Here is a 19,982-nt window from a genome sequence, read left to right as displayed (position 1 = left end):
GCCTATTAACACATTCTGGACCAAAAATACCGCCCGTTATCAGAAAGCTTAGTCTCGATCACAGACCATGGATCCCTCGATAGCATAATGAGCCAAAATGCTCAGCTAAAAGCACCCAAGAATGCTGAAGAACAAACCATTAGGCTATTCTGGAGTGGCCTTCTACGAGCCCTGATTTGAATCCCATTGAACATCTATGGAAAGAACTGAATCATACAGTCCGAGGAAGGCACCCTTCAAACTTGACACAGCTGAAGCAGTTTGTTCAGCAAGAGTGGGCCAAACTACCAAATAGCAGGTACAGAAGTTTCCACAGAGAGCTCCGGGAAGTGCCTGTTTGCACTGCTTGCCTCTAAAGGTTGTACAACTGAAAATGAGGTTTAAGGATCCCATCATTTTTTCCCATGCCATTTTCATTTGTTTTATTATTTGAAATATTCTATTGAACCAAAATTCTGAAGGAAAGTCTGATTTTTGTTATACAGTATAGGCAATAAACAATGATGGGTGCCATTTACTTTTGTCAGTTTCAAGATTCGGCAGAGACAGTTGTGGGGTCTTCGTTTTTTGTGGAGGGTTACAAACTAACTTGTCTACATGGCCAGTAGCCACACCACATGCATTTCAGAAAAGATCATCCACCTGAAGCTAAGCAGGTTTTGGGGGCTAGACAGTACTTGCATGGGCAACCATCTAGGAAAAAGTTTGGGTACCTGCTGGAAGAGGTGTTGGTGAGGCCAGCAGGGGGTGCTTACCCAGTGGTCTGAATGTGGATCCAAATGCCCCAGTTAAGTGATGGGGACACTGTTCTGTAAAAATGGTGCCGTCCTTTAGATGAGATGTAAAACCAAGGTCCTGAATCTCTGTGGTCATAAAAGGCATCTTTTGTAAAAAAATTAGGGTGTATCCCAATGTCCTGACTAAATTGCCCTTCATGGCCTTGTCATTCTGGCCCCCTAAATCACCCCCTGTCTCTAAATGGCTAGCTATGCTAATGTATGGTGAGCATACTGGCACAAAAATGGCTGACGTTGCATCATTCAGGTGGAGGCTGCACTTTAGGGGTGGTTGAAGTGGGCCCCTACTCACTAAAGTGCATTAAAGTAGTGAGAAAAGCACTATATAAATGTAAGGAACTATTATTACCACCTGTCTATAAAAAAAGTGTGTAAACAATTTATAGATATTAAAAAGTATTATTACAAATTATCTTGTGTATAAAAAGTCAAAAATGGAAGTTTATGGACCTGATAAAGACCTCTTTGGCGCTGTTCCTATATAGAAAGTGTACACATTTTTAACATGTCATTGTAATCTTCTTTCATTGGACTTCACATACACTTTACTCACCATAAGTTTTCCAACTTGCTGTTTTTTAGGCCATCACACAAAATATTCACACCTAAATCCTCGAGTGCATTGTCCCATAGCTGCAATTCTTTAAGGCACGAGTGTTGTGTGCTGATAGCCAAGGAGAGAGACTCACAACAACTGGAGGTAAGATTACATGAGGTCAGGCTGTACAGGACATAACAGAGAGAAACACAGAAATTGTAAAAGCTCTAGAAGCAGGCCTTAATACAACAAATGTTCCAAGTGAGATGCCTGGTCCTGGTACCTGATGTCGGAATTTTAACAAGTTTGGTAACCTTGTTCAGAGACCTGTATTTAACATTCCTAGCCCTACAATGAAACCCTTAAGGTGACATCCCTCCATCTGTACCTTTGAGACCAGAAAAATATTAAATCTAAACCTCATTTAATATTAAAAGCTTTTAGCATATTGAAGCAAAAAATAAAACACAAACATAAAACGTGATATGCAATACACAAGTCATAATAAACTGTATATTCCTCCAGTGATCCAGTAAGGATGACACAGATTCAGACTATCCTCTCTGCCTTCTCATTTTACAAATTTCATTCAATTTTATATAAGAAACAAACTGCACAAAATTCCCAGATCCTCCTCCCTCTTACTTTAATTTTTGTTCCATACTGGAATGTGACAAGAGTGACCTGCCGGACGGAGCTCCCGTCTGATAGACCCTACATCTGCAGCTACAGAGCTCCTGTCTGATAGACCCTACATCTGCGGCTACAGAGCTCCTGTCTGATAGACCCTACATCTGCGGCTACAGAGCTCCTGTCTGATAGACCCTATATCTGCGGCTACAGAGCTCCTGTCTGATAGGCCTTATATCTGCAGCTACAGAGCTCCTGTCTGATAGACCTTACATCTGCGGCTACAGAGCTCACGTCTGATAGCCCCTACATCTGCGGCTACAGAAGAATGTTTTTTGCTTTGCATTAAGCCAAAGGGCAAGAAGAATAACTTCTAAAAAGAGCTCTTTGGTTGGATAATTCGGTTAATTAAAGGGGACAACCCAACTGGCGTCCTAACTTTTACCTCTGTGTGACCTGTCATTCCTGTGCCCAGCCACACAACATCTGAGTAATAAAGTAGTTCAGTTTTTCTCCAGTACCGCATAGCAAAAATAAGTTCAAGTTTTTCAAGCTATTTACTACAAGAAGTTACAAAATTGCTCAGTTCAGGTCTTAATAGGGGAAATTCAGAAACCGTCATTTTTCAAAAGTTGAGATTATTGGGCAAAGTATGACCAGAATTATGCCACTGTCATTCTCCTGTTCAGTCCATTACTTAATCATCAATTGCTCTAAACTGTCAATCACAATTTTACAATCCCATTCCTGTATTTCAGTATCTGAATGTCTCCAGTCCATAACTAACCCGATCCCCTTTTTAGGCAGAGATTTCACCTGTGGGCCAGTGTGGCCTGGTTTCTCATCCGTACATGTCAGTCCTTAGCCAGATTTTACCTGAAAGAATGAGATCTGGACATGCAGTTTACTATTCAGGTTGTTTTTCTAATTAAATGCACAGAAACCTAATCAATTTAAAAGTATACAGATACACCTCATGCAGCATTTACTTACTTCAGCTTCTGCAATTTACAGTTTGGACTTTTCAACCCCTTACACAGAGCACGCACTCCTGCATCCGCAATCTGATTTCCACTTAACTCCAGTTCTAATAGACTTGAATGTGCTACAGAAAGAACTGATGAGAGAGACTGGCAGGATTTGGAGGCGAGACTACAGGAGCTCAGACTGCGGAGATGAGAGAGAAAGAAATAAAGAGTGACTTTATCACGTCCATTACTTTGTGCAAAATGCTGTCATTATTGAGAAGAAAAATTATCCAAATATCAGCCAACACAATTTCCACAATTTTGCATTTCAACTCAATAAATAAATGACTATTTGCAAAAAATGTGCCAAACCATTGTCTTAAAAAAAGTTTAAAACTAGGACCCAACTGCACTGACAGCAATACTCAAAAAAAAATAGTTAGTCCTGGAACAATACTGTGCAGCCCAAATCTATTTTAACTCTTAATTATGAACTGCTCTTGATAACATTTAGGTTGAGGGTGCTAATACATAAATGACCCAAGGAGTGAAATCATTTGAATAAATCAAGGGGCTGAAGCGGATTCTGTGTTTAAGTAGGTTATAAGTGGGACAGAAAAGCCTCATACAGCCCTTTAACTAAGGATTGTCAAATGAATTCATAGAAAATTACTCACCATATGCTTATTGTTATACAAAAGTTTTAAAAATGAAATAGCGATCTATATCATACACTATATTGTCAAAAGTATAGGGATGCCTGCCTTTACACACACACAAACTTTAATGGCATCCCATTCATAATACATAGGTTTAATATGGAGTAATAATTTTGTCCACTGTTGCTACACATTTGGACATCAGCTATGGATCTGTGCACACCATGGTGCATAATGATTTGGGGGTAAATTTTGCCAAGATGGTTACCCACACAGCTTGCACAAGCCAACATCCTTTGCTGAATTTCAGCAGATTTCACTACCTCTGCTCCAAGAAATCGCAATATGGCATGTTGTTCAATAATGATTCAGATCTTCAGTGAAGCATCCATGTTCATTTAATCATAGTGTTGAAGGGCAATATGGCATTGATGTGTTGTGTCCCTTTAATTAAGATGTCACCCACCTTGAATTTATTAGTCATTGTGATTGGCCTGTGCAGAGCTGGAACTTGGCCAATCAGAGTGCTTCACTTTGAACCTTATAGATTAGTTTGGTGGCGAGTAGGAGAGTAGGAGCTTTGTTTCTTAAATGTGAAAGTTTGCGTAATTATATATAAAGTAAGTGGAATTTAATTGTTTGTCCTTAAAGTACAGTATATTGTTTATGTGTTTAAGTTCACAATTTGGATATATATAATATTTCAGTACAGTTTCCAAAATATAGACGTTTTGAGGAAGCTAAAGCTTAGTTGAATAGACGTTATTTGGAGTTTTACACAGTATTACAGTTTTCTGATGTACAGTATATAATATGTATATATATATATATATATTAAGTTGAACAAATACTTTATAGTTTTAACATTCTAACAATTGCCTGATATTGATGTTATCTTGAGTGTAATGCGCCATCTAGTGAATATATAAAGTACTCTGTTACTAACCATTGTTGACAGTGACACCTTGAAGAGAAAGAAACTTTGATAGCTAATTTATGTTTATTAACTTTAGACCATACCTTCATATTTGTGTAATTTTGGAAGAAATTAATAAATAGATTTTGGACATCTTCATCCATCTCTGACCGGATGTGTGTAGTGGTTGTAACTTAATCCTGAACCATCTTAATTCTTAACTACACTTGGCTTCAATTAAGCTAAGGGCATCAAGCTGCACTGTGTGTGCTCAAACTACCCATAAGCCATTGCAAATGTGGCGTTTTGCATCAGCTTCTATCCACTGCAGTTACCGCGTAATTTATTAATTTTACCAGAGTATCAAAGGCTCTTAATACGCCACACAGCAAGGAGGTAAATAACCACTTTACTTATTGCTGTAACTGTTACTAAAACCAAAATAAACTTTTGTTAAGGTCTTATTACACAACAGTATGTAATAAAAAAATGCAATTTTGCAGTAACATAAGTGTTACCACTGTGTTTTATATAAAAGGTTTTGACAGTCATAACAAATTTCTCTTGTGTCCGTACTTACCACAGGTGCTGCAATTTACAGTTCATACTTCTCAGACCTTCGCACAAATGATGTACACCCGAGTCTCCCAGTGTATTGCCCACCAGCACCAACTTAGTCAAGCTTGAGCATTTTGCACTAAGGGCCAAGGAGAGATCCTTACAACAGTCAGACCGGAGATTACATGACCACAACCTGTAAAAATGAGCAAATGATGATAAACACCTGCTTTAAACCACTCGTGCAATTTGCTGATGTTCAGACAAGGTCACACGAGAACTTTTTCTGCATGTCTTATATATTAACGTCTATGTGTGGAAGTGTGTCTGTCTGTCTGTCTGTCCGGCCTGGAAGTGAGAGGTAGAGTCGGAGTAAGGGCTCCACCTCAGAGGAAACAGAAAACTCGCTTAGCCGCTAATAACACAAGCGAGACAAGAACGTCAGCAAAACGAAACCTGCAAAGAAAGACAAAGTCGCTTAGCCGCTAACATCGGCAAAACGGTATCCCTTTTACTTTTCCTCCCACCGCTAATGCACAAGCGAGGCGAGCACATCGGCAAAACAAAACCTCCAAGGAGAGAGATGCCCAGAGTAGTTCCTTTCAATTACCCGACATCTCTACATTTCAATTTTTTTTCTGACGATTTCAATAGTTTCTAGGACCCCGGGCTTTTTACAGCACGGCCCTACACAGCTAGTATTTAATAATCAATTCTGTTTAGCAGAATATTGTTTAAGGTAAAAAGTCTGCTTTCTGCACATACCAACAAGTAATGAAACTGTGACAGTTTTTAAAGTATCTAGATGAGAACCTGGGTCTATCTAACTAGCAACGAACCAGATTGACTGAATGGTCTCCAATACTAGGGAATCCATTCCCAGACAGGTTTATCCATTTCTGGGAATTCGGGAATCCCGGGCTCCCAGGGATGACAAAGTGCACGGGCATCTCACATGTGAACGATTTTAGAACGACCAACATTTATTTTTAATAAAACTACTGCAACATGTTGACACCAATAAAAGACTAACCTTATCTACAAGCAGTTCATGCTGTCATACAAGTACATGTATCTACTTAGTTGTGGTAATAAGAGCGTAGAAAGCACAACGTGTCCAGCGTGCGGTCATCCAGGCGAGAGCGCACTTCATGCAGAGTACGCTTGATTGCAGTTATTGCTGCTAAGGGTGGCCCAACCAGTTATTAGGTTCAGGGGGCAATTACTTTTTCACACAGGGCCAGGGTAGGTTTGGATTTTTTTTCTCCCTAAATAATAAAAACCATCATTTAAAAACTGCATTTTGTGTTTACTTGTGTTATATTTGACTAATGGTTAAATGTGTTTGATGATCAGTAACATTTTGTGTGACAAACATGCAAAAGAATAAGAAATCAGGAAGGGGGCAAATAGTTTTTCACACCACTGTGTGTCCAGTCTCTCCCTGTACATTGTTCTCGGTCAGACGTGTGTGCATTCGCTGTGAACTCTTTGTGCTCTGCAATATTTCGTGTGTTTTTGCAATTAATCATGGCCTCTAAGCAAGTGAAGAGTGGTAGTGCGGTGAGATGAAAGGTTCGAAGAAAATTGGAATCGAATTAAAGAAAGAAGTCATTGAAAAGTATGAGCATGGCATTCGTGTTACTGATCTTGCCGCCGAGTACAAGATGTCAAAATCTACGATTTCGACTATTCTAAAGCAGAAAGAGGACATTAAAGCAGCTGATGTTGCAAAAGGAGTTACAATGTTAACAAAGCTGAGGCCTCAAGTGCTGGAAAAGGTGGAAAAACTGTTGCTAGTGTGGCTGAACGAGAAGCAACTTGCACGGGATAGCGTAAACGAGGTGATGTTATGTGAGAAAGCCAGGAAGATCCATGGCGATTTGCTGCAAAACTATCCTTCTACGAGTGGCTAGTTCTTCCTCCTCACTTTCTTCACGCCAGAACTCGACTCATGCAAGGTTAGTTTTCTTGGTTGTTTATGGTTAGTTTTTGTATAAATTAAGGACTTTTCACTTTTTTCCCTGTGCTTAAAATTCGTTAAAAAAAAAAAAAAGTGTTTACAGCGAGCGGTTCGTAAGGCTGTAGGGTGAACTCTTGCAATGTTAGTTTTCTCTGTTCAAGGTTTTCTCAGTGTTATTCAATGATTTTACATCAAGTTTACTATTACACTGTGCATTCTATGGTATAATTAACTATTTTTGTGCTCAAAAATCTTAAAATATATATTTATTTACATACAATATACAATACATAAAATATGTATTTACATGCAATCCTATGGGGGAAATTAGATCGGGTTGCCACCAGAGTTTTGGAACGAATTACGGTCGTGACCCGAGGTTCCACTGTACTTGTATTCAGTTTTCAGACAGAACCGTACTTTTTTAAACAACTAACAAATGTATTACGGATTAATATAATGATTAAGGTAATAAAACATAGACATGGCTCTCATCTATCAAAACACTTGTTGATGCTCTGCTACTCCAACAGGTTCGACTGCAGGTGTTTCCCTCTCTTGAACCAATACAAGTACAGTGTTGCACTTTCACTCTCTTGCTCACTCACTTGTGTACTCATCCTCTATGAAGCAAACACAGTACAAGACACGGCTTATTCCTGCCCACCCTTTCTGTTTTCAGTAACTCACCAATCCGGTTTAACCACATGCCACTCAGGGTAGTATTTTTAAGAGAGACAGCTCCCTTATTGCACAATTAACATACAGTTAATGTCTTTGTGTATGGACTTAAAAGACACCGACACTAAATCACATTTTTCCCCATTTCCTTTTGTATACACCTTCTGGGTTTTACGTTTAAACATGTGTCCTGGTGTAGAAAATGTTCAATTTTTGAACTGCAGACTGCATTAAAAATTTTAACAAATTTTGTTCAAATGAACCAAGATGAAATAAGTTTACAGGCATTGCAGGCATCTTTCTGTATTGTACTAGTAATTTATACATTTTGTTTTAGTCACTTTTTTTTCCAATTAGTTTATGACATGGGAATAGGAAATAAGTACAGATGCCACAGAATCAGTTTTAATTAATTTATATCCTGGGAAAAGATGGACACCATAGGGCTAGGAATTACAGAATTAGTGTACAGCTTGAGAAAGGAAGGAGTGCGGCGGTGTCTAAACGATCAAAATTTTGATCAGAGTCAAACGTTATCAGCCAATCAAACGTGTTCAATATCTCATGTCCCGAAACCCCGCTTGTGCATTTTAACATAAGTAAGGCTTGTTGGATTCAGCAAAATGAAGAAGAAAACAACAGAAAGGCAACCTAAGAAGAGATCAAGAGATGCGATACCTTCTGATTTGGACGTCAGAAAATGTAACCTACGAATAATACCGATCACTAAACCAAAAGCCGCCTCTGACACTTCTGATTTTCAGTTAGCTTTTCTGTTTATATCCAGACTTGCTATCTGTTTTATTTTTTATTATATTTTGTTCTATTTGGCATTGATAAATAAATTGCTTTTATATTTTCTATACTTGGTCCTTATTTAGAGTGACTGAAATAATAAGAGGGGACTCTGGTGTAGCAGGTCCACAGCTCATGTTTAAAGGGCCAGTTTTAAATAAATAATCACCGCTTAGCGAGGGGGCGTGGTGATGTGTGGCCGAACGGTTCTTGTGGAATTCGTGATGCGGGTGATTCTTACTTAAGTGCACAGGTGAGGAGTCATCCGCATCCATAATTGTTCCCGGGAGCCGCTGATTGCCACAGCTGATCCATGCTCCCGTATATAAATAGAAGCGCGAGGCGGCTAGGAGGAAAAAAGGAAAAAGAAACGGAGGTTGCAGAAAGTAGCGAGGAGAGAGAGCCGGTGTGAGCGAGCGAGCGATCGAGTGAGCACTTGTTGGCAGCTGGACAGTGAGCCCTAGCGGGGTGTTTGGCCAACACCTTGGGCAGTTAGTAGTGGTCGCTCCTGCTGAGTATTCTGAGGAGAGGGAGTGACCAGCAGAAGGGCGGCTCGCCGCAGAAGACAGCGGAAGTCAGAGAAGCCCCAACGTGAGTGTCCTGGCCATTGGGTGAAAGCCAAGTGTTGGTCTGGAGAGTGCTAAACCGAAGCCAGGGATCGTGAAACCTCCAGACCAGATGAGCAGAGAGAAGGTCAGCTGCTGATAGGGCGACTCTCCTGTTGTGGAACCCAGATGGGGGAAGCAGGGGAGCTGCCAGGTAAAAGAAACATTAGGTTTGTGTTTTTAAAGAGACTGCTTCCAGCCATTGTTTTCACCTCGTTTTAAAGGATTGTTTTTTTTTTTTTTAAATGATCTTTGATGCACTGCACTTTATTTATTTGGACAGTTTTGTTGGTTTTAAAATAAAAGCACTTTGCACTTTTTGCACCATGCCCTTGCTCCATTTGTTGTGCCTCATTGCCGAGCTCAACGGTGACATTACCGACGGTGTCGGGTTCAAGAGGTCCCTGAGGCTGCATGGGAGCGTGGAGCAGAACCCGCATCGTCACAGGTAGCAAGTGTGACTTAAGTTGCTACTTTCTTATTCACAGGGATTATGAAGGCTATTGAAGTTGATCCTCAATAATTAGAACAACTGCGGTAAAAGTGAGCCATAGATTGGTTAGTAAGCAACATACTGTAAAGCTGAAAGAGTTGCACTTTTATGTGCATTGTTATGACACCTGATGTGTGTTAGAGCTGGTGAGAGTGAATTCCTATACAGAGAATCTTATGCAGAATATTTCGGAGTGACTGGCAAATTGCACCATTCAAGACTTTGTTGGGCTAGAACTTCTAAATGTATTCCATTGGGGAACACTGCTGACTAACTAGCACCATTCGGGACATTGTCTAGATAGGATCTCGGTGTATGTTGTGTATCTGTGTGTGTATGTTAGTCTTCAAGGGCGAGAGAAGAAGAACCCAATAAACATTCCCAGGACATCTCACAAACTTGCACAATAATAGGCAGGCAGTGTAGTGTAGTGGTTAAGGCATGGACTTCAAGCTTTGAGGTTGTGGGTTCAAACCCGCTATCGTGAGCAAGTCACTTGACCTGCCTGTGCTCCAATTGGAAAACCAAAAGAAATGGTAAACCCATTTTATCATAAATGTTGTAAGTCACCTTGGATGAAAGAGTCAGCCAAGTAAGTACATGTACAGTATATGTAATGTAATACATTATTTTCAAGGCTTTAGAATATTTTTGGCATACCCATAAAACATTGTGATAGAAGGCCGGCAGCTCGACCCAGCTGGGATGCCCTGAGGATGGAAGAATGGGGGGAGGCAGCTACTTTTGGACACCGCCTCCCCCAAAACGCTAGATGGCAGCTAACCTGGAGTGCAGTGGTGCCCCAGATTCCAACAGGGCATCCTGGGACTTGGAGTTTGGTTTCTGAGCCTTGTTGGGTACTGTGGGTGCCACCAGGAGGAGCTATGAAAGGACCGGAGGAGCCACGCCTCATCCATAGCCCGGATGTACTCACAAATCACAAGGACGGAAGCTCCGAAGTACTTCCGGGCTGAAGAAAAGGCCAGTTCTCCATCTGACCTGGAAGTGCTAGCAAGTCAAGTGGGAGGAAGGACAGAAGCACTTCCGGGGCAAGGACTATATAAAGGACTGCTGTGAACCCAGCAAGCGAGCCGGAGTGGGGAGGAGTAGGACAGAGCTTGCTGGGAGGTGTGGAGGAGAGATTGATTAGTATTGTGATTGGTGTTGTCTTGCCCGTTTATTGGTTGGCTGTGGTGCTTGAAAGGCACTATTTAAAAAGGGATTAAAATAACTTCTTGTATTTTAACATGTGTCCTGCGTCCGTCTGTTGGGGGAAAAAAGGGGCAACAGTGCCACCTAGTGTCCACTCATTGACAACATTTACTCAAAATCCATACCAGTTAAAGAAGAATTTAATCCTGTATAACAGTTCAACTGGTACACCACTCACTACTAATTTTGACCTTGTTCATTCTTCAAATGCATCTTTCACAACTGTGACCAAAAGGTTTTTATTCTTGTTTCATCAGCTGTGCTAATCTAAATATATTTTCCATACATACCACCCTGACTTTTTCGATGACCTCATAGGAAAGGTTTGATGAAGATCTTTTTTGTTAAACTATGTAACACTAAGTGTTTTTAGCACGAACTTCCACAAACATTTTATATAAAACTAGCAAAATACCCGCGCCTCGCAGCAGAGAATTAGTTTGTAAAGAAGTAATGAAAAAGAAAAGGAAACATTTTAATAATAATGTAACATGATTGGCATTGTCATGAGTGTTGCTGTCATATATATATATAAATAAAATATATATATATACACACACACAAACATATATATACATATACATCCATATATATATATATATATACATATATATGTGCACAAAACCACGCATTTATCAAGGCTTCCGTCGGGTAGTCTTTTGAAATGAAATTTTCCTCCAATCAGTCGTAGCAACGCTTTCTTCCGACTGTTACATTTTTGTAGCTCTGATGTGTACATCAATGTAATTGGTGTACCAGGAAATCATGCATTGCCAGAAGTTTCCCTTTGCTTGGAATGCAAAGTGTGATTAAATGCGTTATTGTTTAACACGTTATGGAGCACATGCATCGAAGCTTCTCAGCTGTGGTTGTGCTAAGAAAAGGAAACATTTTAAAAATAACGTAACACGATTGTCAATGTAACCTTTTGTAAGTAGTGCCTGGAGGATTCAGAGTGTGGAGAAACTGTAGGGACAGCATGTGTATTAACTTGTGGATTTTTCTGTGAGTATTTGGTGGCAGCGTCACAAAGTTGGTTCCTCAAGACTGCGTTAGCCGCAGAGCTCAGCTCACAGCGAAATGAGGTGAATGGGAGGGGAGATGATGACGTGACTCTCCCACCCGCCTTAACTGTCAATTCCTCCACAAAGACAGTCTCTTGGAATTTGCATAAGCACAGCCCTTCACCAGTAATTTTACACTTAGTTACAAAGTGATTAAAACTCTCGTTTATATCCTGCGCCCTCTCATTAAACTTGTATCCCGCATTACCCGTGGGCATGAGAAACGCCAGCGGCAGCCTGTCTATGAACTTAATTTAAAGTTTAGGTTTACACCTTGCTTTGTTTCCGAAGTAGCTGTACTCATGAATATGGTTGTATATGTCACTCGCTCGCTTCTTATTGTTTCGCTGCCTTCTCAATTGTATAATGCATGTTTTCTTCAGCGCTTTTTGGAGTTATTCCTTATTTTCTACGTATTTGCATCACGTGAACAGTCAGTTCACGTGATTACGTGGGAGGCGTGATGATGTCACACAAAACTCCGCCCCCCCACGGCCATCAAGCTCAACTCCATTACATTATATGGAGAAAAATGGGTTCCAGTTATGACCATTACGCGTAGAATTTTGAAATGAAACCTGCTTAACTTTTGTAAGTAAGCTGTAAGGAATGAGCCTGCCAAATTTCAGCCTTCTACCTAGACGGGAAGTTGGAGAATTAGTGATGAGTCAGTGAGTGCTTTGCCTTTTATTAGTATAGATACACAAATAAAAAAACATATACAGTACAAATTAAAAGGTAATATTTACTCACCCCAGAATCTGTACTTTACTATTTGGCTTTGTCAGCCCCTCACACAGCTCATGCACTCCCGAACTTTGCACTGAACTGCCATCCAGATGCAGCTCGGTCACACGTGAATCACTTGCACAGATCGCCGATGACAGAGCCTTGCAGCCTTCAGATTTGAAATTGCATGACCACATACTGAAAAGATAAAGACAGAAGAAAGGAAAAAAACTAACTTACTGTGAAAATCTTATTGAGTTAATTCAGTTAATGATGTCTGCAGCTCTACATCCATTTAAAAATTCACACACGTGTTATGAACAAATAGTATCCCTATGAATAGCTAACCTCAAGACGTGTAACAAAAATCGCTGTCAGGAAACAGTGCAGGAAATTCATACACCAACACATGAACACGTAACCGGAACCGAATTGTAAGTCTTAAATCATTGTCTATGAATGAGGCAAATTTCATAAATAGAGAAGTCAAAACATAGTAAATAAATAAATACACTATTGGTTTGCATGAAGAGCCCCAGAGCAGAGAGAGCTTTTATATTGTTGCGCTGATGACATCATACGACATGATTTTTGGGACAAGCCTAATAACACTTGGCCGATGCATCAAGGCAACTTGATCAAAAATGACGGGTTCCAATAAAAAAAATAAATTGGAAATATCACTAAAAAAAACCATGCTACACAAATTAAATATGACCAGATGATTCCTTGTCTCTCTAAACCCCAAAAACAATGTTGAAAGAAAATCAGTAGACCAAAGAAAACATTTGAAAAATTTAAATTATAAGTCAGTGTTGCGGGGTACAAAATCTGTACATTTTGCTCTAGATTTTCATTATATACTGCTCAAAAAAATTAAAGGAGCACTTTTTAATGAGTATAGCATTAAGTCAATGAAACTTCTGGGCTATTGATCTGGTCAGTTAAGTAGCAGTGTGGGTGGTTAATCAGTTTCAGGTGCTTTTGTGTTAATGAAATTAACAACACGTGCACTAGAGGGGGCAACAATGAGACGACCCCCAAAACAGGAATGAATGGTTTAACAGGTGGACCCCACTGACATTTTTCCCTTTTCTGACTGTTTTTTTCACTTGTTTTGCATTTGGCTATGGTCAGTGTCACCACTGGTAGGATGAGGCAATACCTGGACCAATGGAATACCAGAATTGGCAGGTCCACTACTGGTGCCCTGTGCTCTTCACAGTTAAGGCAGGTCCACCCTGAACACATGTGACAGACGTGAAAGGGTCTGGAGAAGCCATGGAGAATGTTATGCTGCCTAGAACATCGTTCAGCATGACCAGTTTGGTGGTGGGTCAGTGATGGTCCCAGGAGGGACGCACAGACCTCTACAGGATAGACAACGGTACCTTGACTGCCATTAGGTATCTGGATGAAATCCATGGACCCACTGTCAGACCCTATGCCAGTGCACTGGCTCCTGGGTTCCTCCTGGTGCACGACAATGCCCAGCCTCATGTAGCGAGAGTAAGCAGGCAGCTCCTGGAGGATGAAGGAATTGATACCATTGACTGGCTCTCGCACTCGCCTGACCTAAATCCAATAGAACTCCTCTAGGACATTATGTTTTGGTCCATCCAACACCACCAGGTTGCACCTCAGACTGTCCAGGAGCTCAGTGGTGCCCTGGTTCAGATCTGGGAGGAGATGCCCCAGTTCACCATCCGTCGTCTCATTAGGAGCATGATGTTGTCAGGCATACATACAAGCATGTGGGGGGGCCATACGATTTGGAGTTGCTGCAATAAAATTTCGGCACAATGAACTAGCCTGCCTGCAGCATCATTTTTTCACTTTGATTTTCGGGATGTCTTTAAATTCTGCCCTCTGTAGGTTGATCATTTTCATTCCCATCAAATGATGTGGCATCCTAACACGTTACCATATCAGTCCATATCAGTAGAGATAGTCAGCAGGATTTATGTTTCTCGTTGAGATCTGATGTGTTTTCAAAGTGTGCCTTTAATTTTTTTTTTGAGCAGTGTGTTTTGCTCAAGACAAAACAACAGATGAACTATACACATATATATATACATATATACATATATATACATATACACATACATATACATATATATATATATATATATACATATACACATATACACATATATATATATACATATACATATATATATATATATACATATACATATATATATATATATACATATATATATATATATATATATACACATATACATATACATATATACATATAAATATACATATATATATATATATATACATATATATATATATATACATATATATATATATATATATATATATATATATATACATATATATATATATATATATATATATATATATATATATATATATATATACATATATATATATACATATATATATATATATATATACACACACATACATACATACATACATACATACATATATATATATATCAACACTCAACAGCAACCATGCCGCCTATGGGCACAAACCCACCTGACTCTTTTAGTGTTCATACAAATATTTACACATTAAGTTTACTGAAAGTAAAAACAGTTGAAAGACAGAGGACGTTTCTTTTTTTGCTGAGTATATATACTGTATATAGTAAAATCCTAAACCAGTTTGACGAAGAACTGCTTTTAAATTTTTATTAAGAAGAAAAGAAAACCTTTTTAAAGGTTTTAAAGGAGGGAAAATATACCAATAACTATCTATTAAGGATCTCTTTGTATACCACGTTGTCAGTTCAGCAGTCCGGTTGTAATATGACCAAGCTGTGCACTGAGATTACTTTTGAGAATGCAACGTCTAGTTTTGTCCAGGAGGAAAGCAATGTTGCCTCAAATCAATGGCAACCTTTTGTAGGGTGTGTCCCCGAGACTTATTAATCGTCATCGCGAAGCAGAGCCTTACTGGAAATTTGAGGCATTTGAATTGAAATGGGAGATAAGAGGGTATAACGGTGATGCAAGGAATACATTCAGTGTGTGGCGCTCTGCTGTTTTTTTGTGTAGCTGCCTTCACACAGCTTCTCCGCTGCTTTATAAACAGACACCATATAAGGCCGTCGTTTCTCCTTGCTTCGCGATTCGGTACTGTTTCATTGTTCATTTATTACGATTGTTATAGTTATTGTGTAGCTATTCGAGACTTACTGTACTGTTCAGGTACCCATTTCATTTATTTAATCCGCGGCTTGTAAGCTATTTTTTGTTTGTTTATTGCGATTATAGATATTTATTGATTCCCTTCTTTAGCTGACTGCCTGCTCATATAAGGCGCTCCGCTGGCTTTTTGTGAAGCAGCCTTTACACAGCTTCTCCGCTGTTTTATAAACAAACGACATATAAAGCTATCCTTTTTCCTTGCTTTGCCAAGGAAGCTGCCTTTTTATTTAATCCACGGGTTCTCCGCTGTTTTATTGTTCGTTTATTACGATTATTATAGTTTTCTTTATATATCACGTTGTCAGTTCAGCACTCTGGTTGTAATATGACGAAGCTGCGCCAGCTCACTCTTGAGAATGCAACGTATAGTTGTCCAGGAGAAAAGCAATCTTGCCTGAAATCAATGGCAACCTTTTGTTGGGACTGTCCCTGAGACTTCTTACTCTGAGAACATCACGAAGCAGAGTCTTACTGGAAATTGGAGGTATCTCAATTGAAATGGGAGATCAGAGGGTGTAACGGGGATGTGAGGAATACATTGAGTGTGGAGAAACTCTAGAGACAGCGTGTGTATTAACTTGTGGATTTTTCTGTGAGTATTTGGTGGCAGCGTGACGAAGTTGATTCCGTAAGACTGCATTAGCTGTGGAGCTCAGCTCGGAGCATATTCTTTTCCCACCTTGTCAATTATGTAATGCGTTTTTTGAACAGGTTTGATGCATGGAAGTGATCACTCGTACTGCGGTCAGTCAGTTCACGTGAGCTGCTCTCTTGTGTGATGTTGTGATGTCCACGGCTTTATTTAATGTTAGCTAAGACCCAGGACCTAAAAGTTTCTCGCTACAGCAATTTTAACTCCGTTACAAAGTGATCCAAAGTCTTGTTTATACCTCGTGTCTTCTCATTAAACTTGTATCTCGTGAATAAAGTATTCTGCGTTTTTCTTCAGCGCTTTGGGAGCTCTTCCTTCGTTTCTATGTACTGCAGTCACAGTCAGTTCACGTGATTAAGTGGGAGGCGTGATGATGTCAAACGCAGCTCCGCCCCCCACGGCCATCTAGCCAACGTCCATTACAGTATATGGAGAAAAATAGGTTCCAGTTATGACCATTACGCGTAGAATTTCGAAATGAAACCTGCCTAACTTTTCTAAGTAAGCTGTAAGGAATGAGCCTGCCAAATTTCAGCCTTCTACCTACACGGGAAGTTGGAGAATTAGTGATGAGTGAGTCAGTGAGGGCTTTGTCTTTTATTAGTATAGATGTAATAAATACCACGTTGCTTTTAACCTGCTATGCTTTGTCTTTATGTTAACAGTGATTGAAGTAATAAGGTAGATTTCTTTGAGCACCTGGTGCAGCCTGAGGTTTGCCATACGCTCTGATCTGCAAGGTTGATTAATGCTGAGGGTGAGAGCTCCACCCAAAAGCAGGGAACAGTATGTAAAGTAAGGCATTCTTGGCTGATAAAAGGCCTATAGTCTGGGATGCTGAGCCTTTGTGTGTTTGTATATACCACAAGTAATATTTAGATCTGAGATATCTTTAAAACATCATATGTTGTTTGTGCCAATAATAAGTAAGTCTCTTGAAGTGCTGAGAGAGTGACAAGTTGTGTTATTCCTAAGGCACTTGTGTGGTTTAAAGTGCTAGAGGTTAACCAGCTGTGTGTGTGTAATTCATGGGGCACTGTTTTGGTTAGGGTCTGTGTGCATGCGTATATTTATGTGTGTGTGTGATAATCTTAAAGTGCGACAGTAGACCAACCCAGAAACGAACGTGATGAGTACACATACTCCTAGGTAAAGGGTAAGTAGAGGGAAATACCACAATAATACAGTCAGATCATGATAGACTGGGCCACAGACAGCCAAAGCTTTTCAAGACATGACCCTGGATGGGATTTAATGTCCGCCACTAGACTGGCAGCATACTCTACTAAACAATTTATTACTTACATGACACGCTTACACAGGCTGAGTCCTGGCAACATCTGTTTCAGAGCTGACAGTGACATATCTGAATGAGAAAACTTTAGTTCTTCCACTTCTCCACAACAACTGATAACCGTATTAAGTACAGAATAATACAGAGGATTTAATGCTGCAGGAGTATAATCCAATTTGAAATCCTTTCCAATCAAGTCTCTTATCAATTCCTTATTCTGAGTCTCAGCCAGACAGGTAAACGCTTTCATCTGTTCATTTTTATCTCCACCCTGAAGAGCGGTTTGAGCTTTCTCCTTTACCCACTCCAGGATCCTTTCGGCTGTCTTCCTCTGAAACTCTTTCAAAACTCCTTCCAGCTTTTCAGTGACAGTTAGATTGGCCAGTCCTGCCAGGAACTGAGTAAGAATATCATAGTCTCCATTTTCACAGGAATCTAGTTTTACAAACAGGTTTTCAATGTCCTCTGGGGGATCAAGGAAAAAGGAGCAAGCGGCCATGAACTCCTGCATGGTGACATTCAAAAATTTGTATGCTGTGTGCTCGAGTGTGTTTTCTCGCTTTAATATTTCAAGGAGGAAATCGGAGTTAGCAGGACAGGACAGCGATGACTGGAGATCATAACTACTAATCTCATACTTTTCATAAAAGACACTTGTCTTCTTGGACAATCCGTAATACGCCATCTTCCCGAGTTTTACCAGCATGCACTTCTTTTCCTCTGGTTCTTCACTGTGACAGGACAGAATGCTATACAGAAACATTACCAATAGTTCAGTGTTAGTTTGAGGAAGAGGAGCGTTTTTGTCTCCTGTAATTACAGTGAAGTGGTCCAGTAGCACACAGCAGATAACTCTGCAGTAAAATGGGATGTGGACCACTGAAGAAAGCATAGCATTTTGTTGCACATATTTAATAGCCTTGTTGCTCTGAACTGTATTAGCAAAAAACTTCTGAATATACATCTTCTGTTGCTCAGGGAAGAAGCCAAGAACTTTTGCAAATCGATCAAATCCGTCCACGTAAAGAGACTGCAGAGCGGATGGCCTACTTGTTATCAGGACTGAACACTTCTTCAGTAACTCGCCACACAGCAGGCTGATAATCAGGATGTGAACAGGATAGGGGGCTTCTGGGTTTAAGCACAGTGTCCTTTGTGCAAAGTTCAGTTGGTACTTGTACTCATCCAAGCCATCAAATATAAACAAGACAGACTCTGGCATGTGCAAGATTTCCCTCATCACAAGGTCCGAGTCATTAAGGTGTTTGTAATACCTCATAATGAGTCTGACCAAAGACATCTCTGCCTCTTCTTCTTCTAGAAGGTTGAGCTCCCCAAATTTAAACAGAAACACATACTTGAATTTCTTGTACTGTGCGTCTCTGGCCCAGTCAAACAGAATTTTATGTACTGCAGTCGACTTCCCAATTCCAGCTGCTCCGCTAAGCAGAACAGTGCATGGTTGAGTGTCATCACGGGGATCTTTTTCAAAAATCTGGTGAATACTTATTTGCTTATATAACTTCCTTATTGTTTCGTCCCATAAAAGGCTGTTCCCATCTGCCACGTGCTGAAGCGAACTGTGAGCACTGCAAGAGCGGTGTCGTTTACCCACTACTAGCTCGGTGTATCCATTCTCCCAATTGGCATCTGCTGCAGGAACCTCATCCTCTAAACCTTTAATCCACTCAAACACAGCTTTTTTGTGTTTCACTTGGAGGTCTAAAAACAGCAAAGAGAACATGTTAGCAACTAATCAGCAGATGCCGAGACAGAACGTGAAAAGGTGTTTTTCAACAAGAAGTGCAAACATCCATCCAACCATTTTCTACCCAACTTATTAAGCTCAAGGTTGCTGGGATAATTGGTGCAAAGAAAAAAATGAAAATGTCAGTATGTAAATGAAGGACATATTTTATGTCATTATATATTATTTTGCAGTGTGCCATTTGTAGGAACAAGGCCTTTTTGCAAAGGATAATTTGCTCTCAGGAAATAAACTGGAAACTGTCTGTCTGGGGCCAGTCAGCAATCAGTTAACAGTATGTTACTGTAGTCTATGAGGTAAATCTAATGGCCTTACATGCACGTATATCCACTGTGCTGCCAGTTTATTATGTACACCATCACTGTTATCCAAGTTCCACATTCTAAAACGCTGTACATCGTGTAATACTAGCGCCTTCAACACCATTTAACCTCTGCTCCTTAGGGACAAGCTGACAGTGATGGGAGTA

At 40.0% G+C, this 19,982-nt stretch overlaps 1 protein-coding gene across 2 annotated transcripts in view; it reads right to left on the bottom strand.

The window, feature by feature from the left end:
- LOC120518487 (NACHT, LRR and PYD domains-containing protein 3-like) overlaps window positions 1–19,982 on the bottom strand; it is a 52,191-nt gene that overhangs the window by 10,935 nt on the left and 21,274 nt on the right. For both annotated transcript variants that reach the window (XM_039741305.1, XM_039741304.1), the window contains exons 3-7: window positions 17,757–19,467; window positions 12,633–12,806; window positions 5,089–5,262; window positions 2,959–3,132; window positions 1,351–1,518 (exon numbers count right to left, since the gene is read on the bottom strand). In XM_039741305.1, the coding sequence (XP_039597239.1) occupies window positions 1,351–1,518; window positions 2,959–3,132; window positions 5,089–5,262; window positions 12,633–12,806; window positions 17,757–19,467 (2,401 nt within the window). The remainder of the gene's footprint in view (window positions 1–1,350; window positions 1,519–2,958; window positions 3,133–5,088; window positions 5,263–12,632; window positions 12,807–17,756; window positions 19,468–19,982) is intronic.

This window comes from Polypterus senegalus, chromosome 18 (genome assembly GCF_016835505.1).
Source record: "Polypterus senegalus isolate Bchr_013 chromosome 18, ASM1683550v1, whole genome shotgun sequence".
Lineage (NCBI taxonomy): Eukaryota > Metazoa > Chordata > Cladistia > Polypteriformes > Polypteridae > Polypterus > Polypterus senegalus.
The sequence above is the reverse complement of the archived record's forward strand: the minus strand, read 5'-3'. Positions and strand labels throughout refer to the sequence as shown.